The 22,254-nt window shown below is 37.6% G+C and overlaps 1 protein-coding gene across 1 annotated transcript in view; it reads left to right on the plus strand.

Annotated features, from left to right (window-relative positions):
* Positions 1-22,254, plus strand: part of TRHDE (thyrotropin releasing hormone degrading enzyme) — a 205,761-nt gene that overhangs the window by 34,414 nt on the left and 149,093 nt on the right. Inside the window, exon 3 of the mRNA XM_030238218.2 lies at positions 4,218-4,344. Within this exon, the coding sequence (XP_030094078.1) occupies positions 4,218-4,344 (127 nt within the window). The remainder of the gene's footprint in view (positions 1-4,217; positions 4,345-22,254) is intronic.

Genomic DNA, 22,254 nt, shown 5'->3' on the forward strand with positions numbered 1-22,254 from the left:
ACAAATATTTTTAAAATTTCTTTGACTTATTTTATGTAGCAGATGCTGAGATACTAAGACAGAGTAGAGAAAATGTTGCAATATTTACAAATTGTTTGTAAAAGTATGCTGTTTTATAGCAAATACTTTTGACTAACTATAGAGGAGTAGGCTGTTGATCACTTATAACAAATACATGGAATTTACCATACAAGTTTCAGGAATATTTTTTCTGATAATGCTGCCAAAATAATTCTAAGAACCTGAGTAAGGTTACTAATATTTTAAAAATAATACTTCACAATGATTTTTTTTGGGAAATATTATCTGAGTGTGGCTGAGTTTATTTATTTATTTTGAGTTTATTTAAAGTTCTTATGAAACTACTCTAAGCCTCTGGAAGGCAAACAAGGGGAAACAACTCACATTTTTGCCCACTTTAGAAAAGAATAAGAAAATGTAAGTTGCAGAGATTTCATTTAAAATGTCTAATAACATTGAGAGTTACTAACAAGTATCTTATAAAGAGGAGGTCTTGGGTTGTAGGGCTGCAGGCACAAGCCAGGTTGCTCAAACTTGTGATAGGAAGGAGACAGTCACTTTGGTTCCATTTAAGGGAGAAATGAGAGAACTGGATTTCTCTTCTTTGTAGTCAAAACTCCTGTTGAAAAATTGGTAGTGGTTGCAAATGTAGATGTAAGGGAGCTAAGAAAACCCTCAGCATTTAGGTTAACTGTGTAAACTTTGTTATATTTATAGGTATTATAGCAGTGTCATTACAAATATGATTCCTCATAACATTTTTCTGATATTTTTCAATGGACTATACTGCATCAGAACACCAGCACTGTTCTGTTCATATACCTGTTGTCCCTACCTTATTAATTCCCAGATGTGGAAGGTGCTTGGTGCAGGTTGTTAAGTGCTTTGAATTCCCTCCCTGCCTCTGCCACCAGAGTTGCTGTGGGATGCCAAGTAAATCACATAAACTGACAGAGTCTCATTTAGTCATTAATCATGTATTACTGATTTCATGAATGCCCAAACTAAGGCACCTGTGGCCAAAACTTCGATAAAGTATTCACCACTGCAGTAAGGTATAATGGGAACAGTGCTTTAAGCATGTGCAAGAAAACTGTTAAATAGACTTAACATTGAGAGGCTTCAAGATAGGCACCCAGAATTACTCTTAGTCTCTCTTTGGTCTTACATGAAAATAATAGTCTAACCTAATATTGCAAAGATGATGAAGAAGAGCATTAATAATATTTGCAGGGCAGTAGGTGCCATTGCAGTGAGTGATGAATTAAGCACTTACACTGTTTGTCTTTTGTAGGAGAACATGTACTGCTTTATGTATTTAGGCTGACCCTGCAGAAAACGTTGTTTTTTCTCTTATTTAAATTACTGTAAAATCAAATTCTTAGGGCAGTGGTCAAACAGCCTGTGGGAAAGTATATAATAATTGTGTGCTGTTGTTCAGGCTAGTGCAGTTTTAAAGTAACACTACCTACCTGCCTTTTGAAATGGAAGTAGGAAGCAAACAAATTATTTTAAACTCATCTCATGTCTTAATTGTCATTCTGTTTTACTTAAGTTCCTCTTTGGAGCAGAATATAAAAACTTTATTACTTTTGACTGAGAATCTTCTTATAAACTAAGGAAATAATATAGTCCCCATGTGATGGCTTTGGAAGTAAGATATGGTCACAATAAGCCCAAACACAACAAAGAAACATCAGTGTGTGAAAGTTAGGGGCTTCAGTTTCAAACTTACAGGTGCCAGGCTTTTGAGTGAACTCTGGACCAAGCTCCTCATGTTGTGAATGGCACCTAATGTGACCAGAATGTGTCATCCAAAGCAGCTAGTCAGGTAGGTAGAGTGTCACAGACTGTCCCCTGCAGTAGCCCTCTGCGAACTAGGAGGGAATTTCTGAGGCTGGGGTAGGTCTGTAGTGGTGTGTCCACGGTTCTCCATACATTTCATGCTCAGTGGTTGCTGGGTGAAAGACAGAAGCAAGACCCAGTGTTTGGAGGTGATTGACTGCTTTGACAATATCTGTTGCCTTAAAGCCCCTGAGAGACCTGGGCAAAGGTGTGGGTAGTTTTTGAACTCTGTTCCAGTTTACAAGTGACCTTGGTGTGAGCCATGGAGGTCTGGCAGTCCAGAGCTGTTCTGGGCAGGCAGAGGGGCACACAGGGAAACTTTATGGGCGAAATAAAACTACATTCAAGAGACAACAGGCAGGAGACAAATGAGAGTTTGCAGCATTGCAGCTTTTATACCTTGGCTTCATCTCAGACACCATTTTCTATATTTGCCAGGAGACATTCATTGTAATGCAATAATTTGAACCTTGATTTTTCTTCTTTTTGTTTATTGTTTTCTTCCCTTCTGTTGTCCTCTTTCTTATTATGGACAGATTTGGCCACTGTCAAATTGAATGATTTTTTGCATACTTGGTTGACTCTTTTTTCCCCTAATTTGCTGATACAGTCAACTGTGCCAGTAAAGCAATTATGCAAAATTGTGTATAAAGGTTTAATGATACAAAACAGTGTTCATCACAAATCTAATTGTGATTCTTAACATCCTTCCATAAACTCTGTGGTTAATACGTGTTTTGTTTTAAAACCTGTATTTAATTTAGTAGATAAGGGAACATTTTATTGTACACATTACTGTTAACTTTGAAAGGGAGCAATAAATAAAAATAGTGATTTGGAGGAGTTCAGATGATGATCTATGTGCTTTCAGGTAGTGATTATAAGAAGTCTGCTTTATTACATATCTCATCAGGTTACACCATTATCTGTTTTACATTATGAATGATAACTATGTATGGTTGATTGTACACTGAGTCTAATACAACACAAAGATTAAATGTGAAGACGGACATTGTAATGAAGCCAATAATGTGTCTCCATACTGAAACTCAAGAGACAGTGGGTTAAAAGAAAATTGACAGGCACACTGTACTTAGGCTTGATATCTGGTTTCCACTTGGATAGCTGAACTGCTTCAGGAAAAGAGCAGTAAGGCAATACTTGGTAATACTTTCACTGAAGCCAAAAATCCCATTGGCTTTTCTTAATCCAGAATAGAGCATTTAGAAACATTCCAAAGCTGATATTTCTCCTTCATGTTTGCATTGATAGTTTCTGATTTCTGCGCTACTGCTTTCCTTGGAACCCTGGCTGGGATATAATCCTACCACAGAAAGTACTGGCGAGTCAGATATTATTTTATTAGGATTGACATTTAGGAGAGTCTCATTTACATCAGGTCATTATGAACTGCAGGAAGAGACCTTCTGCCACAGTCACTAGGGACAAAGCACACACTGCTTCCATCAGGCAGGGTATGAGGAGAGAGAACAAAAAGTGGTTCTCCTTTCTATCCCCTTCTTGATTAGCAGTTGTAGGCTCTGTGTCATCTTTGCATGAAGGAATTGCTACAGACTGTTAGGACAGGGAAGAGGTAATAACCTGGCAGTAATTTCTGCTACCACACTTGAATGCTGAATAACGAAGGTGAGTTCTGTTCACTCGGTTCACTCCAGGTATTGCAATGTGTGAGCTGTGTTATACTGAACAGAGCAGTCTGTGCCCTGTACAACAGCTTTAATTTACTGTTTTCTGGAAACAGAGGCCTGAAGCAGTCATGGAGGTTTCGGGAATGTTAATTGTTTGTGTACATGAATGAGCTTAGAAATGGTTGTTTTGCAGTCTTCCCATAGCTCATGGAGGGTAATGGTGTCACTGCTGGAGAAGAGAAAAGAGAACGATTGTTTTTTTTCTTCACAGTCTACTAATATTTTCAGGGCTTGATATAATGTGCCTTTAACAAACCATGAACTTCTCTCCTACTGAGTCACTGCATCCTGCCTACATTCAGTGTAGGCAGAGAACCATTATACTAATCCACTCTTCCATCATATCTCTAGCAAACACATGTGTTTTCTTCGAATATTTATTTTGATATGAGGAGTGCAAGTTTTTTACTTGGCAACACAAATAACTAGGAGATTGTGATTTCTGAACTTTTTAGCTTTAATTGTGGTAGTTCTGGTTTTCAACTATGATATGACTTGACAAATGTATGACAGTCATATTTGGCTTTAAGGGAATAATCCTGCCACCTCATAGCAACCTTGGAGTAATTAATTCACCTCTTCTGGTAGGATAGGTTTAAAAGGCAGATGCTGAAATTGGACTTTTGCTTTGTTTTTTAACAGGTACGGTTATATGCAAGGCCTGATGCAATCCGAAGAGGATCAGGGGACTATGCTCTAAATATTACAAGGAGACTCATTGAGTTTTATGAAGATTATTTTAAAGTGCCCTATTCCCTGCCAAAATTGGGTAAGATTTCCCAAAGAATGTGAAGTTAACCCACAAATGAGGGATTAAGTCAGCTAAAGGAATGTAATGTGCTGGATTTCAAGTTAAATGTTTGGGTCAATTTAAGAGGATCAGTGAGTAAGAAATCTTCCCTGATGGCAGAAGGGAAGCCAAACTATGATTTCTCTAGCCTGGAAATGAAAGGAGCAGGAAGCAGTCAGTATTTACATATGTTAGCCAGTGGGTAGAGAACCTGAGATCTTTCACTGATAAGTGGGCTGGGTTTTTATTTGTTTTTTCAATGTTGTCAGTTTTGGTCCTTACTCCTATGAGAGAGCCACTGAAGATGTTTGTTCTGCAATACTTGTACTTTGGTGCCTCAGCTTTAAATGGGGAACAGAAGTGAAAATATTTGTGGAAACTGGCAACCTGTAGCAGTGCAAGACTGTGGGCTTGGTTTTTTCTTTTTTGTTTTTATGGCTCATATGGCTTATTAATTATGATTAGTAGAGAAGCTTAGTCTTGTTGTTTGTTGAAAAAATCACTGTGATTTTGTTTTACTGTGACCCTTAAAATGTAAATCCCATAAATTTCTGTTATTTTTTTAAAAAAATAACTGCTTCTCATCTTCTCTTTCCCCACAATCAGTTGGTCTCCTACTCATTTAAATACTCTCCCCAGTGTTATGCCCTCCCTCCTTTGGAGCACGTTTGATAAAGATTGAGAAAAGCCTATTGCTCAGCAGCAGGAAGAGAGCATGTGTTTGTCAGAAGTATTAGAGTTGGAACCACAGGTGATCCTCCCAGGAAGTCAGGGTTTATTTCATTAAATCCTTTGCCTGCTGAGTGGGTTTATTGGACTTACAGCTAATGGTGTAGGAGATAGATAAGGTAATTGATGTTCCTAGATGAGGTTATTGCATAAATATTTTTATAAGTATTGTGTGGCATTTATTTCTTGGTGTCTTTTAATAAAAGGTTACAGGAAGTGTTCTCCTAGAGAAAAATGCAGATGTGTTAAACAAGCATATGGTCTATTAAAGTATACACAAACTTTCTATGTATACTTTCATTTATGTCTTCAAACGTGTTAATAATGCTTTGTGAAGGAAATACTAGGGTTATAGGGGCCAAAAATTTAGAGGCAGAAAATATAATCAAGAACTTGTTGAATAGAAAAGATGGACATGGAATGGTTTCAGTTGAAAGGGATCTTAAAGATCATCTAAACATCCATTGTTACTTCAGGTAGTTTATTGAGAATGCCAGCTGGCAGCACTGCTAGTAACTGTATCTGCTTCAGAGAATCTTTTGGAGCTGTAACATATGGTCTTTAAAACCAACATGCTATATCCATTGCCACTGTGCTGTGGCATATCTTTAAAAAATATCTCATTGTAAGTGAATATATTCCAGTCTGGATCTTTTTAGAACAGAAGGGGAAGAATAGTCACAAGTAAAGTTGTATTTTTTCATCAAATATTCTCAGTAAAATTGTTAATGGGAAATACTATGTGAAGGCTTTAGCCATTCAGTAGTGGTGCAAGAAAATATAGAGACTATAGAGAATAATTTTTATAATATGATAAGGTTGAATTTATTTAATGTAAATATAGGAAGAAAAAATTATAAACTCAGTGATGTAAATATTTTTAAGAATTTTATTTGCATATTAATACAGGTATATTTTGTTCCAGTTCAACCAAACACTGATTGCTATGTTTAAGCATGTGCTGATTTCTTTAACCTGAAAAAATGCTGAATTTTAATTTTTGCTTTAAACTTGTAAAAAAAAATCAAAGTTTTGAAGGTTAGGGACAGTAGTCTGATGGGTGAATAGAGAAGGACTAAAAATGGTAATAATGTAATCTGTCTATGATAGGGATTTTTCAGTAGTTTCGAAGAATTTCCCAACTGAAGAGACAAAACAGCATTAATGGCAGCAATGGAAAAAGCATGTGCATCAGGTAGATGTGTTGATACTAAAAATTCACCTGGGCTCTCCAAAAACTTAGGACACATCTGATTTACTGCTGTCAGCACTGCAAAGGATTGAGTACTTTATTATGGTTTTAAGAAAAATGAGCATGTTTTCTTCAGTAGGGCATTTCAGAAGTCTTTAATTTCACTTCTAAATGTGAAAGTGGGAGTGAAAAATGAAGAATGTACTTTGGAAAGCTTTTTAATGTCAACAGTTTTATGGAAAATGTTCTGTTTCAGACAGATTTAAAAAAAAAATCGTTTCACATACTTTTCAGTTCTAACAAGAAGAAACTTAACCCAATGTAATTATTTTTGTTGAAAGCAAGTTTATGTTTACAAAATAATTTTGTTGAAATACTGATCAGTTGACTATGGAGGTGCTGAACCAGCCAATGAGTGAGACATTTTTAGTGTCAGTGGTGTCTGTGGGGCCGTCTGTGTGTGTTAGGTTTGGAACTACAGGTGATTCTCCCTGGACAAGGGACATGCTTGGCAAAGCACTTTGTCCTCTATGTGGTCATCCATTTGAGCTCTCTGTATGATAGGAGTATCTGAGGACATTTAGGCCCTTTAGATGTATCAGAAAGATCTTTGTTCATATTTTCACTTCGGAGTCATTGAGGTCCATTTCCAAGGCACTGGAAACTAGTGCTCCTTACCTGAGTTTATAATGCACCAGCCAGTGTTCTCTACAGGAACCAGTTCCTCCTGTTGCTCTTGACTGCCTGACTGGTGGTGACCAGGCTTTCTTGCTGTGCTTGCATGCAATCAGATGGCTGTGGCTAAGGTTTTTTACATCTTAGATGGTTTGTACTGCCTTCTGAATGCACTGGAGAAGTAGATTTGTTTTCCAATTGATGTGAATTCTGATAATGAATGTGAATTGGGAATTTCTCTAACTGGAATTAACAATTTCCACAGTTAAAAGTTCTACTTAGTATGTAGCTTTTTTTCCCTACTCTCCAGTTCATACTCTGAGGTGGAAAGTGCTTGTGTAAGGTTTCAAAACAATAATTTTTTATAAGAATTTCATTTATGAAAAATAAATCATGTCTTTTAAACAAAACCTAGATTTTTTCCAAGACTATAATACTATCATTGTAAACATTGGTTAAAGTGGTGCATAGATAAACTATGGAGTTTTATTAAATCTAAAAAGATATGCAGAAGGGTTTTAATTATATTCGTATGGCTAATGAATACTAAATATTTCTGTATTTATATCACATAGTTATTTTTAATCCTGTTTGCATTGCACAGAAAACTGCTTTGTGTGCATAGAGCTTTCTCTTATGAGGGTCTTTGAGACTGGAAAGGTCTTGAATTTTTTCCCCTGAAGCCCTGACCAGTTGCTGTTTTGATGTGCACAGAGCTTAGAAATTTAAAAAGAAAAAAAAAACAAACTGAAAACCACCTTAAAAGAGAGGCTTCAAAGGTTAGAGTCACACTATGGGGAATGAAAATGTAATTAAGCCCTCTTGCCATGTGGACAGCTGTGATTCTTTAGTTGTAAATGGTTTGAGGTGGAGGGGCTGACTGGCTTTTCCAGCCAAGACTCCACTTCATGTGGGGTCACATGAGAGTGGAGTAGAGTGACAGAATCCCATCCCTCACCCTGCTGGTCACACTGCTTTTGATACAGCCCAGATTGGCTCTTGTCCAGCCTCTCCTCCACCAACACCCTAAGTGAAATATATATTCCGACTTCTGAAAGTGCTTTTCTCTAGATTTGCTGTATAGTAAACTTTGGAGTTCCATCTGATATATTTTATGTGGTTATTGTTTGGTGGCATTTTTTCCCTTTACAGTTGTAGTTGGGGTACTAATTACCTGCTTCATACAAGAATTTTATGGTTTTGTTTTCATTATGCTGCACAAAACACTTCGGAATTGTGAACGCAAGGTCTCAGAAAATGATTTTCCGAGGGGTTTAGTGAACATGCTGCACTATGGGAGACTAGACTTGACCATTTACATTTGCTCATGCAGTATTTTTGGAGGATTCACTTTTTAAAGTATGTCAGTGAAGAATTTAAACTCTTTCTTATGAGGTAGAAAATAACTCACGCATTAGAATGAAGAAGTTTAGCAGGGGAATGTTTCCATTCTAATTTTTAAGAGAAACTCATGTACCTTTGTTCCATTCCCTCATGGCTGACAGGGAACTTTTTGGTGAGAGAGAAGTGCTGCTGCCTCATGCAGAGTGAGTCATTGCAGGCCCAGAGAAAAAGTGTTGAGATGTTGTTATGTTAGCCAGCTGACTTGCTGTGAGCACTAGTGATTAACTGTTCCTTTTGATTTAGGTGCTTTACTATTAGCTTGACTCTTGGACATGCTCCTTACCTATTCATTGCAATGTTGCCTTCTGCCCTGCTTGTCATCTCCATCAGCACTTATTGTGTTGCTTTCTTCCCCTTTGTTCATCCTTCCTCCTTTCTCTGCTGTTCCTTGTAGGGTGAACCTCCATGTTGTTGCCTGCATTCTCTGCTAAAGTTATGCCTAAAGTTTCACAATTTTACCCTCGTGCTTTCTCTCTAGCAAGGCGAGGCTTCCTGCCACCTGACCAGCTCTGAACTGAAATTACTGTACAACACCAAGCAAGATAGCTTTTATTTTTCTTCTCTGTCAATAAAATTAAAGCATTAATTAGTACTTCTGGAATGGGGAAGGGTGGGAGAGCAGGCACTAAAAAGTTGATTCGTGTGCCTAAAAAGAATTAACTGGTGCTGTTAAATGCCATGGTGTTTTGTGAGAACTCTTAGCTAATGTCCTGTTAGCTTTCAGATGAGATTCTGCTGGGACATGGCTGGCCCATACCTGACTGTTTCACATGGATTTCTTGCTTTTTAATAGCTTTGAGCATCTCAGTTGGGGCTATCACCCATGTTTAGGCAGCAGAGTTGAAGCCTGCTATTTTCTTTGACCAACTATTTGAAGAAAACATAATGCTTCTGCACATGAAGGAACTATTTGTTGATACAGATCATTCCTGCAGAGAGAAACAGTGTCACTTTTTCCCTTTGGGGTGTGGTTTTGGCATGCGAGGGCTTTTTTTTTTTTAATTTCTTTTTTAAATTTCTGAGCTGTGAGCGCTTCAAAACAGAAACTGGTCAGGACACCAGGGGGGAAAATTCCAGCTCCAGCCATAGGGAAAAGCAATGTATTTTCTCGGAACAATGCTTTGATATAGAAAAGGAACTGTGAATTACTAAACTGAAACAAACACACAGGAAATCAATCCATAGTATAATGTTGACAAAGAAGGGAAAAAATAGTCATCACTTAGGACTTACTGTATTGCTCTAAACGATTTCAAATGATAAACCAATTATTTCCATTAGTAAGTTTAATATGGCTCACAATGGGCATTCTAACAGGGTTTGGGAGTTTGTTCAAGGGTATCTGATCTCTCTCTGTTGCATTAGCATAGCAAGTCTGATATTGTTTGTAGGAGATGGGAAAAGTTATGTGTGGGAATAAAGTAGCCTTATATAGAATAAAGATGAATGGGCCCCGGTGGAAATGATCCTGTTCTGAATGAATGTTTTCATTATGTTGTGATTTCCCTTCCCTCTTAACTGTGACATGAATAGAAGCCATACTTCTCAAACAAGGAAAGTGTCCAGGAGTATTTTTGCCAGTAGCAATTCTGTCAGTCCATAGTAAAAAGAAGGTGACCAAGTCTGACAGTGTCCCTACTGGCTACTTGGCTAAATCAGCTTGGCTTTTAAATGAGTAATTAAAAAAAAAAGAAGAAAAAAAAAAAAAACAACAGCTGAGAGTGATGCTATTATGAGAGGGTAATAGGATGTGGGATTGTGGGAGATTCCCAGGAAATGTCAGGGCTGTTTTTGAGCCAGGAGAATCCTTCATCTGAATGTAAATAGATTTTTCCCAAGATGCTCTTCAGTATATGTAATTTGAACAGTTAGTACCAGTGTAGAAGTGGGTGCATTGAATTTCAGCAGTGTCTATTCTTAATTCTTTATCTTGTGAGAAACACAGATGCCTTCAGAAAATGATGCATTTTATCGTGAGTTTGGAGAAATCTTGGCTGAGAAGGTACCAGTAAAGGTATCTCTTTTGGCTACACAGGGAGGAAACTAATTTGGATAGTTTAAATTTGATCTCTGATTTTTAGATTGATAAAAGACGAAGTGAATACTTCTGAAGGATTTATGAAATGGGGTAAGATCTTTGACACACAGAAACCCCATGGAAATTATGGGAATAATCAGAAAACTGTGTGAACTTCTACCTGGTATGAGATAGTTAAATGCCTAAAAGCACATGAATCCAAAATACTTTTCACATAGCTGTGACTGAAGTAGTTTTCATTATAGTTCCTTTCACTTGCCTTAGCAGAGTTCTCATACCTGGTTGATCATGTCCAGCTTTTGAACTAATTTTATTTTTAATAGAGACTGAAGAACAATTTTAATAACCTGTTAGAGAGTCAGGAGGGTTCATCAGAGACTGAGCAGCAGCTGAGATCTTTTATACCAGTAACTGTAGCTTTAGTTTAAAGGAACATGTCTGGGAAAAGCTTAGGTCTTTGGGCCTCAATGAACTTCATGTTTCTATAGGCAGCATGGATGGTAGTTTTTATTATAGGACAGAGTCTGTATGTCATTAGGATACTGTGAGAGTTACTTTCTGTGCATGGTGGGACACTATGAAAGTTACCATGCAAAGCTCAGAGCTACATGGCAGGAAAACAAATACAAAAGGATTTGGTTAAAATATAAATGATATCACTGAGCATACTGTGGTAGATTTAGATGGTGCTCAAGAAAGGGGGTGTGTGAATCCTTGGGCAGTGTTCAGGAAGATTGGATTGCAGTAGAATCTGCTAAACCATGAATTTTTTCCTTTTGAAAATTGTACCTATAGCATTTAGTTTGAATGAAGTAGGTGATGCTGTTGATCTACATCAATTAGAGTACCAAGGAGAAAGTAATGGCCTTTTCTCTCAGAATTGAGATAGAAACCTGATACCATCTGAAATAAACAGGGCAGGAGATATTTCTCCCTCTTTGATGCCTTTATTAAAAGTGATCAGCTCAAGGCTGGGAGGCCCGACAGATCCACCGTGGCAGCTCCTTGGAGTGATGCAGAGGAGGAGGCAAATGCAGCTTTGTCCACCAGGGGACAGAGCTGGGGGTCTGGCCTCACGAGAGCAGGCAGGGGTCCACTTTTGAGTTGGCAGTCTCGGGTCCTGGCTCTAACTAACATTTTCTCAAGTTGTGGTGCGGGGCCATTAAGGTTTTCAGAGTCTCTGCTGGTTTTTCACCTCACCCCTGATGTCCAGAGACCACTTTGATCTCTGAATTCCATATTGGCTCTCTGGTTTAGGGGTTTATTAATTGGGTTTGGAATAGGGGCTTGCCCCATTGCATTTTGGCTTTAAACTTATCTGCATATCAGCTCCTGGTTCCCTCCCCTCCGCCATCTGGGGGAATGCCATCCTCCCACCTGGTCACAAGCAGGGTGATGCTGATACAATAGAGTGAATTCTCAACCATAGATGGCCAGCGACCTGATACTTAACAGGTGATTCGACAAGCAGCTAACAAAAGCACTCCTTGCCAGAACTGGTTAAACTTGTAATTCTACTTTTGGAAAAAAAAAAATGGGTAACCCTTTTCTTGTTCATAACACCATCTATATCGAAAATAGGACAGAAGTGTTACACAATCTACTCAAGTATGTTGTCCTGTGGTGGAAAAGGAAATAGCTGTTGTTGACTTAATGAAACACATAGTCCCCCTGTGCAGTCTTATACACTGGGCATTATTTAAACAGCACCTTCAAGAGAACTGTATATTTGCAAACAAAGCTAATGGAATAATATGTAATGGACTAATGTTTTCAAAATGACAATATTTGAGTAAATATGAAAGTTTACTACTGACTTGCTTATGTGTAATTTTGATTCATTGTCATATGACAAACTTGAAATAATTTCAAGTTCAATCATTAAGGTTCCAGTTTTCATTTGACCTTGCAGTTTCAAATGGAAGGAGGGTAAACAAGGATACTATGGTGACTCCTGTTTTTTCTGTCTTAACATGTGGAGTAGAGGATGTCCTGAAGAGTGAAACTCAGCAAAATTGAAGTGTTGGGCTGGTGATAAAAAAAAGAAAGGCATATTATAGGACTGTCCACATCAAACACTGACACAGTTCACTCAGACTTTTTGTTTATCATGTGCATTTTGAGTACAGGTCAATTCTATTATTTTTAAAGAATTTTTTAGTGTGAATTGATTGAGACAGGTAGTTTTATATACTTCAGTAGCAGCGGCAGCAATAACTTCCACTAGTATTTTTTTCTCATTCAGGATTGTGGTCTTTGGCCTCCCACATTTGATTTGAAAAATGAGGACAGCTCAGTTTCTGTCTGGACTCAGAAACAAGTTCAGATGAATCTAAGAGGAAATAAAAATCAATGCAACAGAATCTGTTTTTCCATTCCTGTCTGAAAATGTGTTCTGTACCAGTTTTAGCCCTGCATGGTCTTTTGCTTGCTGAACCCTGTAGTTGCTGTGTTGGATTTCCAGCCCTGGAAGAGGTAATGTTATGACAATGTTCACAGTCTTATTTCAGAAGTCTGTTCAGAGTCGTGTTTCAGAAGCACAATTTTATTTAGCCTGAAAGTCATTCTGTAGCCTATTTCCTTGGTCAAGACAGGCAAAAAAGCCTTAAAAGATACTTATCCTGCATCTCTCCCTCACTGGAGGCACTTAGAGCTCTTGAGGTTTGCATAACTCCTTGCCTTCCTTCTCTTAGGGGGTAAGCCTGCTCTTTGAAGAGTTAGCAAACCGATTTAGGATGTTTAGTTTCAGAGCTAATCTGCACCTTCTGTCACTTATTCAAAGTCTCTGAATGGCTGGGATGAAAACTTTCATGCAGAAAGACTAAAAAGAGATTTTGACAAAAAATACTATCATTGTGTTGTTCCTTTTGCATAGGTAGCAATTGTTTTCACAGCAATTTCAAAAACCCTGCCATCAGTTTCATGCTGATTATTAGGACCTTTAGGGGTGTGTGAATTTATTCATTTTTCATATCACGATCATTGCTAAAAGTGAGTGCGAAGAAGAACAATTGGGTTTTGGTTTGTTTTCTTCCCCCCCCCACCCCCCCCCCCCACCCCGCAGCACTGAAGAAGTGTTCCTGTTAACTCTCCATGTTTTCAGTTTTAGAAGGATTGTGCTCCTTTGGGGTAGTTCGTTACGCTCTCCAGATGGTGTTGTGACTAAGTTCGTTTTCCATTAGATGCTGATTTGAGGGCAGCAAATATATTACATTGAGAAACAGAAGTTTCACTAGGCAAAACTGATGATAAAGCACTTTGCCCACTGCCTCACTGAAACTGATTTGTATTTGGCTTTGCTTATTTTCTTTTGCTTGTTTTGAAATAAGAATGTATATATTTTAAAATGTTACCTATTCACACATAATGTAATGCCAATGTCATGAAAACTCCATAATTGTCCCTACTAAGAGCATTTTTCTTCACCATGAACCTTGTGCCATAAAGAAAATAGATAAGGGAAGTATACACACACACACACACACACACACACACACACACACACTCACTAAAAATCATCTAATTAATGTTCTTCCTAGTAAATCTAAAAGGTATGTGTTACTGGTGGAGTGAGAGTTAGAAAAAAGTTACCGCTTACTGAAAATATCCTGAGTATTAGAAGCAGCTAAAAATCTTTATGTAGATGTTTAAAAATGAGCTTTTCTATCTTATTTATGAACTGTAAAAAAACCCTGTAGATACAGATGTAAAGAAGATACCTTTTCATGTATCAGCACAGAGCACACAAAGTTTCTTTCAAGAGATTATTACAGTGTCTTGAAAAGATTGGAACACATTAAAGTGGGACTTAAGTAGGCCAGAGATTTCTGTTCATACAAAAGAAGTGAGAAGGTGTATAGCTACTGAGCTGAATAAACCTATTGCTGCTGGCTAGATTCTGCTGGCTTAGTTATAAACCTTCCACCTGTACTAGCTAGTTTCTGTAAGCTACTGAAATTCAAAGGGATGTATGTGCTCACCTTTTATTGCTTTTGCTAAGGATATTGTAACTGAAAAATATCCTAACACAATGAATTATGCTACATTTGCAGTTCCATGCCTGAAGCAACTTCATTTTTACATTATGGAAACCAATGATTTTCAATGTAACGATGAAAATATTAAGATGGCTGAGCAACTTTAATTTAAACAAGTGAATTGCCATTGTGCATTTCTCCCTTGCCCCACCTTGCTTCCTGGGTGCTAGCAAGCTTCTTAAAATGGTATATGGACATTGAAAGAATCACTTAATTAAAATTTGGTGGAGATCTTTGGTAGGTACTGCCAAACTTGCTTTCCCTGTTCTCTCTTGTTGTATGTGAATTCTCCTTTTCTTCTAATTTATTTATTTGCCATCTGCTTATGTATTTAAACCATAACATTTCCAGATTCAGGATCAGCTCTGTGAAGACTGCGATTTCTGTCACTCTCTCTGATTCTTATCAGTAACACTTCTAACAAAGCTGTCCTTGTGAAGATGCATATCTGTCATAGTGGTAGCACACTTCAGGAAGTGTATTAAGCTAAAACAACTCCCACTGTTCAACTAAAAAATATGTTCCTTGTCATGTGCTTACTGAAATTAAACTAGGGCAACATTTTAGTCTAGAAAAATCCAGTTGCTTTTTCTTGGAATGTTTGGCACTGCTGCACGTTGTTCTGCTTTTGTGAGTACCGGCCAGTTCAATCCAGAAGTGGGTGGAAGTGGGAAGAAAGGGACAAGTGCAAAAAAGAACTTAGAAATGTACTCTGGAGACCCTTGTCTGAAGTTCCTGCAGCTATTGCTGTCTCTCTGGGGGTCTTAGATAAATCTTTAAAAACTGTTTCCAAATAGTGCCTGAGTTTGGCCCTTTGTAATTGATCCTGAGCTCTGCAGCAAGAGGGAACTTGACAGTGGAAGGGATCATGCCTAAGGAGGTCCTGATGTGTTTTTTATTCAGCGGGGGCTTTGGTCTATCACCACCACTATGACCCTAGGTTTCCTTTTGAAGTCATGTTGTAACAGGTAATGTTGCACAGGTAATTTGACAGAACTTTAATTCCATGTGGCTTTTTATGATGTGACTCTCAAACAGCAGCAGAGGTCAGTGGTTGAATTCCTCATAAATTATGTGAGATGTTTCCATGGATGTTACAGTACCTAAGTACTTTGTAATCACTGTTTACATGTAATGTATTGGCAAATGGAGAAACACCACAGTTCTGTTGTCCTATTTAGATGCTCAGCTGAATGCCAAAGAATGAGGGCAGGCAGATGTTTTGCTGGTCAGATGTGTATAAAATGTTCAGTTGCAAGATAGAATTTGAGTATGCATTGTAACAAGCAGCTGGAACTTGCATCCTTTCATGGTTAAGTATTGATGATTTATGTGGGGGACATACAAGTGACTGCAGTATTTCCTGCTTTAAAGTAAGTCTGAGAGGTGTTCTTCCTAGGGTGCTAATTCTCAGGTGTGGAAATTTATAAAGCTTCACAAAACTGTCAGCCCTAACTTAGATACATAGAAAAATGCATTATATGTCTTTTCAGTGGTAATGTAAAAATTAATTCCTAGGCATCTTTTCTTCATATTCTTGAAATGTTTTAAGCTTTGCTTCCTCTTTTGTGATAGTCACAGAGAATTGCATTTTACTGGCTGTTTATTTGGCTGTTACTCAGTAACAAACAGATGCATTAGAAATGCAGTTTTATGCTTTATGCCATATCTCCAGGATTTTCTGTAGAAACCACACAACAGTTTCCAAGTGATTAAAAGGGTCTCTAAATTATACAAGTTATGATTGATAACACAGTGATCTTATGTAACTCTTAGTAAAACCTGCCAAAGAAAGAATGTTAACAAGGGATACTGAAGGGTATTTGAAATTGCTCTAAGTCATACAGAGTAATAGTGAACAGACAGCTTTCTGTAATGCTTATATTGTATTTGGGGACAGCTGGATGGAGGTCCAGCCCAGAAAAAATCACTGTTTTATTTTTGTCAGTCTGTTTCTTGAAAAAAAATGAAAAAGAGCTTGCTCTTTGCAATCAAAATACAATTGCTGTGTGACAGCTTTGATGTGGAGTATAAAATGGTCAAATCTAAGTACACAGCTGAAGGATAATTTAATGTTTCAATAGTGAAGTGCAGAAAAATAACATTACAAGTGAGTAAAATGTAATTTTAAACATTAAAAACAAATCTTCCTACAAGTATTCTAACCTCTTGAAATTTTACATATACTTGTCTGTGAATATTCCTTTAATATTAATCTGTCTGTCTAACCATATATCCTGGCTGTACTTTACAATGGTAGGCCTATAAAGACTGTAAGAACACATATCTGTAGATAAAATTTCAGTCAGCAGATGCCAGACTTTTATGGAGGCTCTCCCAAACTATAGTTCCCACCTTTCTGCTGTAATTTGTAACAGGTGTAAGTCTGATCCTGGAACCAAGAAGTGTGCATGTGGGATAAGGAATCTGGGAACAGACAGTCTTACAAGCATGTGATGACTTTGGAATTGTGGATAATGAGAAGATTGGGTGTGCTGGTTTTTGTTGGTGTAGAGTTAATTTTCTTTTGGTGGCTGGTGTGGGGCTGTGTTTTGGATTTGTGCTGAACACAGGGTTCAGAACACAGAGATGTTTTTGTTATTGCTGGGCAGGGCTTACCCAGACCCGAGGCCTTTGCTGCTTTTCTTGCTGCCACACTGGTGAGGGAACTGGGGGTGCCTGAGGGGTTGGGAGGAGACACACCCAGAACATGTCACCCAAAATGACCAAAGGGGTGTTCCAGACCACCTGACATCATGCTCAGTGTATCAAGTGGGGGAAAGAAGGAGGAAGGGGGTGACATTTGGAGTGATGGTGTTTGTCATTCCAAGTCCTGATGGGGCTCTCCTGGAGATGGCTGAACACCTGCCTGCCCTTGGGAAGTGATGAGCTCATTCCTCGTTGTGCTTTGCTTGTGTGCACAGCTCCTGTTTTCTCTATTAAACTGTCTTTAGCTCAAGACACAAGTTTTCCAGCTTTTATGTTTCTGATTCTTTCCCTGATACCGCTGGTGGGGGAGTGAGCTGCTCTGTGGTGCTTGGCTGCTGCTTGGGCTTGACATTGTGTCAGTTTTCAGGCTTTATCTTGTGGGTTCCATGGAGAAGATGGGTCCTGTTTAATGGTTATGAACTAGTTGTCCCTCATTTCAGAAGTCTCCTGACCTTTTTCCAGTTGCCTCCTCCACTTACAAATCATCACTGCAGTTCTTTTTCTTCAGACCCAAGAAGGCAAGCAGACTGTCCTACATGCAGTTTTATAAGACATTAACTTCAGTGGTGTGAAGTAGTTTTTTTCCCTTTGATTTTTTTGGAGGTTATTTTTCACCAGCTCCTTCCAGAGAACTGTTTTTCAGGCTGGTCCCACAGTTCAGCTGCAGTGCTGAGAAGCTGCTGCTGGCTGGGCTATCCAGAACTTCTTAAGCCAGGTCTGCTGCCAGTATGCATGACTCTATAACCCTGGAAGATTGTAGTCACGGATGGTACAGCACCATAGAGCTAAGTGTAATTCCAAAGTAGCTTGTAACATTCTAGTGTATGTTGTGTGTGTTATCAAAATCAGGAACCTCAGCATCAGAAAGCCCCTGATTTCTGTCAGCAAAATAGAGGTGGCAGAGTCAACCCACCTAGAGAGAAAGAGCTGTCTTATACTCTACCACTAGCAGTTTATTTCCATTATTCAAGTGGTCTATAAGTTAAAGTTGACAGACAGAGAGGCTGTAAAATTGTTTCCCTTCAATATTCACATTTAGGAGTGGGGCTTCCATAGAGAGGTAATAAGACTAGAGATAATATAAATATCTTTCTTCGTATCAAAACTTTTGACTTGACAAGCAAGCTGTTTTATATTTTGGAAGGTAATTCCATGCAGAACTAGTCTTTTGACAGCATATTCTTTGATCTCTTAGACTGGTGAGCTTCACTGAAACTCATTTTAAAACTCCCAGCTGGGATTTTGCCTTCCCTGCACATCCAGGATCAAGGCATTTCGACCTAGGGATTGTGAACACATCGAGGTGGCACAGTGTTATTCTGTGTTTGTGTGAAGATGGAAAATTCCTGATAATGTTGCTATTGGCTCATGGTATTAGAATGCAGAACCACTCAGGTATATTTAAAAGCTTTTTTGAATGTCTGTCCATCTATCATCACCTGCAAGGGATAATGCCTTTCTTCAAGCTGCTCATTTGTGACACAGATCTGTATAGAACTGGATTTAGAGAAACACCCACGTGTGGATGGGGTCTCTTCAGTAAGGCATCTTTCCTTTATCCTAGTATTCTAGCACCCTGTTCTTCCTTAAACTAAGCATGCTAGTGAAAGATGTGTTGCAAAAAGGTAGTAAGTTTTCATTTGTCAGTGTTGTTCCCTCAATACGTGTTTATGATTTTTTGTCAGTAGCTCTGTGTCTCATGCTCTGATGGAGAAATGGCATGAGTACATTCATCTCATACTTCCTTCTTTTCCAATGACTGGCACTTTTCTAGAGGTGTGTGTCAAGTACCCCAGTAAAGGAAAGGCATCTTCATCCTCTCACAAATCTGTTGTAGGGGGCACATTCTCAAAAGCATAGACCATGTTGCATTTCTTTCAGCGTGAATAAGTTGCATTTTTGGTATAATCCATATTAAAAAGTTGCACCAATAAAGATTCTTTCTTTCTTGTCTTAGCAGATTTAGTGAAAAATGGAAGAGCAGATGCACACATTGGATTTTATAATAAAGAAATATTAGAAACTTTGGCCTACACTTTTTTTATGCTGATCACTGAGTTTTACTTGAAGATCTAATAATAATATTTTCTCATTTTTTCTGTCTTGGGGAGGATTGTATAGACTGAGTGCTGAGTATCATTATTATAGTGCTAATTACCTTTGTTATCCTTTTCTGGTCTTTCTGTGTGTGCCATTTTCAATGGCAGTGGCCTCTGAGTCAAACTGTTTTCTTATTTGTATGTCATATTTCTCTGTGGCATACTGTGTTTTCCAGACTCAGCAAGAAGCTGAAGCTAAATCCTGTACCTGATTGTTTAAAACTACCATCTGAGATTTACCTCAGGTTTAAAAATTACATGTGCTCAAAATTTAATGAAATTGTGATGAGTTTTAGCAGCATAGCAAGATCTGTATTCTTTAAAAAGAATTTTTTCTGTATAAGTTAAAATAGAGATGAAAAAGGATTTTTTCCCCTTCTTTATTTATCTCACCTGAAGTTGCATGTTGACATTTGGGATTATGGATTTACTTGGACTTTATCTGGAAAGTTTGGTTTGTGAGGTGGAGTGGACAGTTGAATCTGTGCATACTAGCTTCTCTACACTACTGTGTTAACTTCTGCATCCCTGCCAACATGATTGTGAAGGCAGTATAGCTGTAGTACTTAACAGCATATAAATAACCTTTTGTTTACCTTCTCTGCTCTTGACATTATTTTTATGTCCACTGGAGCTGTTCTAACATTGAACTCATCTCTCCATCTTTAAACTCTATTACAGCAATCTTTGCTTGACATCTTCCTTTCATGTTTTTATACATTGTGATGAGCACTGAGATGGGGAATCCCAGGTGCACTTAGACTAGAAACTCAGTATATGGTTGGAGAGCTGCCAGGAGCTGGGATGAGTTGCAGATTTAAGAATCAATAGGAACTGCCTGACTTTACATGTGGGCTACCAACTGGTTGTCCTTGCTACTCAGTATGCATACTTAAGTTAGGTTCTAAATGGGATGGCACCAAAATATATACTTTAAGAAGATGATTTCAGACATAAAGATAATATTCTGTATGCTTGGTCTTAAAAGGTGGTGCCTCATTTAGGCCTTGAGTTTATCATAAATCTGATTTAGAATGTTTTTTAGTCAAGACAGTTTATTCAATTGGATCAGACTTTATTGTCTTCCTTTATATTTCTTTTAGATGCTGATGTAATTAACAAAAGCTGATTTCTTTTCCTTTTTTGTTTCTGTCCAAAGTAAAAATATAGTACAATTTTAGAAGATGAGATTGGGGAGCTTTTGTAGGCTGTATTTATGTAGAAAGAAAACCTTTTTAAAACAGGAGTTTTGAATATACAATTAAGGTATAGTGTATGATCTGTGCATATGGCTTTGTGCTTAAGTTTCCCATTACTGCATATAAAGACAAAGTAAAACATATTGAGATCAGAGTACTTCAAATTGTTTTTGTTCTCATCACTATTGATTAATGTAGATACTACTAATAGCACATTTGTGTATTGTGGGCTGCCTCAGCTAGGCTGTAATCCCATCAGCTATCATCAATCAAACATGGCTAGGCACAAGCAGAGTTTGTATAGAGGCTGTCTCGTTGGGAATACAGTCTTTTAATTCAGTTGATGTTCTGCTTCTGACCAAGTCAATTCTTCTTTTGCAATGGGATGAAATAAACCCAGAAAAATCTTTCACCGTGTCAATGCCTTAAAACAGTTTCCCATTTGGTGCAGTATACATATGGATAGTTACATTTGGTGAAATTTCTCCATGGTGTAAATTGTGTTTCTGTGTCCATGATTCTCTCACAACTAAAACTCCATTGAACCAAAACCACTTCGGAATAATAAGTGATTAAGTCAACATTGAAGTGCTATAAAATCTGTCATCACTCATTATCCAAACTAAATTCTATTGTTCAGATAAGATATAATTTGTAGTCTTACTTTTTCTTCAATGAAATATTATTGTCAGATGCCCAGAATTCCTGTATGTTGTCTCTTGAATAAAAATAGCATAGAGTATGAAATGAAAGTCTTGTGTTGCACTATAAATGTCAGAATAAATTACTTGCTGTTTATATTTTCAAATGGTGATGGGTAAGGATGGAAGAATATTTTTGTGACCAGAAATATTTGATATTATAAAGTACAATGGCTGTGAGATTGCAGATTTTATAAGGGCTTGAAAATTAGATTTGTAAAAAGATTAACAGTGTTGCTAAAGGGGTTCTCTGGAATAGGCAACATTAGAGTGTAGGGCGATATCCAAACACATTAAAAACATTCCCACCGAATAATAATTGGAAAAAAAAGGATTGTATTTTGTGGTTAAAAGTAATGCTAATGATTTTTGTTTTTCAAATAGCACTAGACATTTTTGGAAGAAAGGTGGTTTTAAAAGGTATCCAGTTTTTTAGCCCTGATAACTGGCATGCCCTCAATGGACATAGAAAATAGCTATTTTTTTCAGTAAGAACATAATAGAAGAGGAAGAGCTCTGCAGCCCTGTAGATTCAAATGAATAATTTATCAATGAAGGTTTCAATCCAGGACCTATTTTAACAAGTTGTTTTTGAATTTAAGTACATGATTATTTTTGCTGATTCAAACCTAACATGTTTAAGTACCTCCCTGTCCTGAACTTTTCAGTACATAACAGGGGGATGCTAACAGGTGATTTGTATCTGTAGTGGTATTAAATGTACAGAAAGTTTGGTAGTTAACAGATGTCAATATCAATGTGCTAACAGAATAAATTTTTAAGATTCATATAATTAAATATAAATAAAGAAAAAGCTGAATTAGATTCAATACATATTTCTTACTTGCAAGAGACTTTACTTTTGAACAAACATGTAAACTGACCTTTTCAGCATTGACTGGGATGAGATTTATAATTCATAAGAAGGGAAAAAACCTCAGGTGGTAAGTAATGGTCTGCAATTGGCTACAATAAGCTTTCATGGCAAAAATATGAGCAGTGCTTAGAACAAATTTTCAAACACCTTTTTCCTGATACCTGGTTGCAGAAGAAACCATTTTTCAAATTCCTTCAATAGGAAAGAAGAATTTTGTAGAATATTTCAG

Source organism: Serinus canaria, chromosome 1A (genome assembly GCF_022539315.1).
Source record: "Serinus canaria isolate serCan28SL12 chromosome 1A, serCan2020, whole genome shotgun sequence".
Classification (NCBI taxonomy): domain Eukaryota; kingdom Metazoa; phylum Chordata; class Aves; order Passeriformes; family Fringillidae; genus Serinus; species Serinus canaria.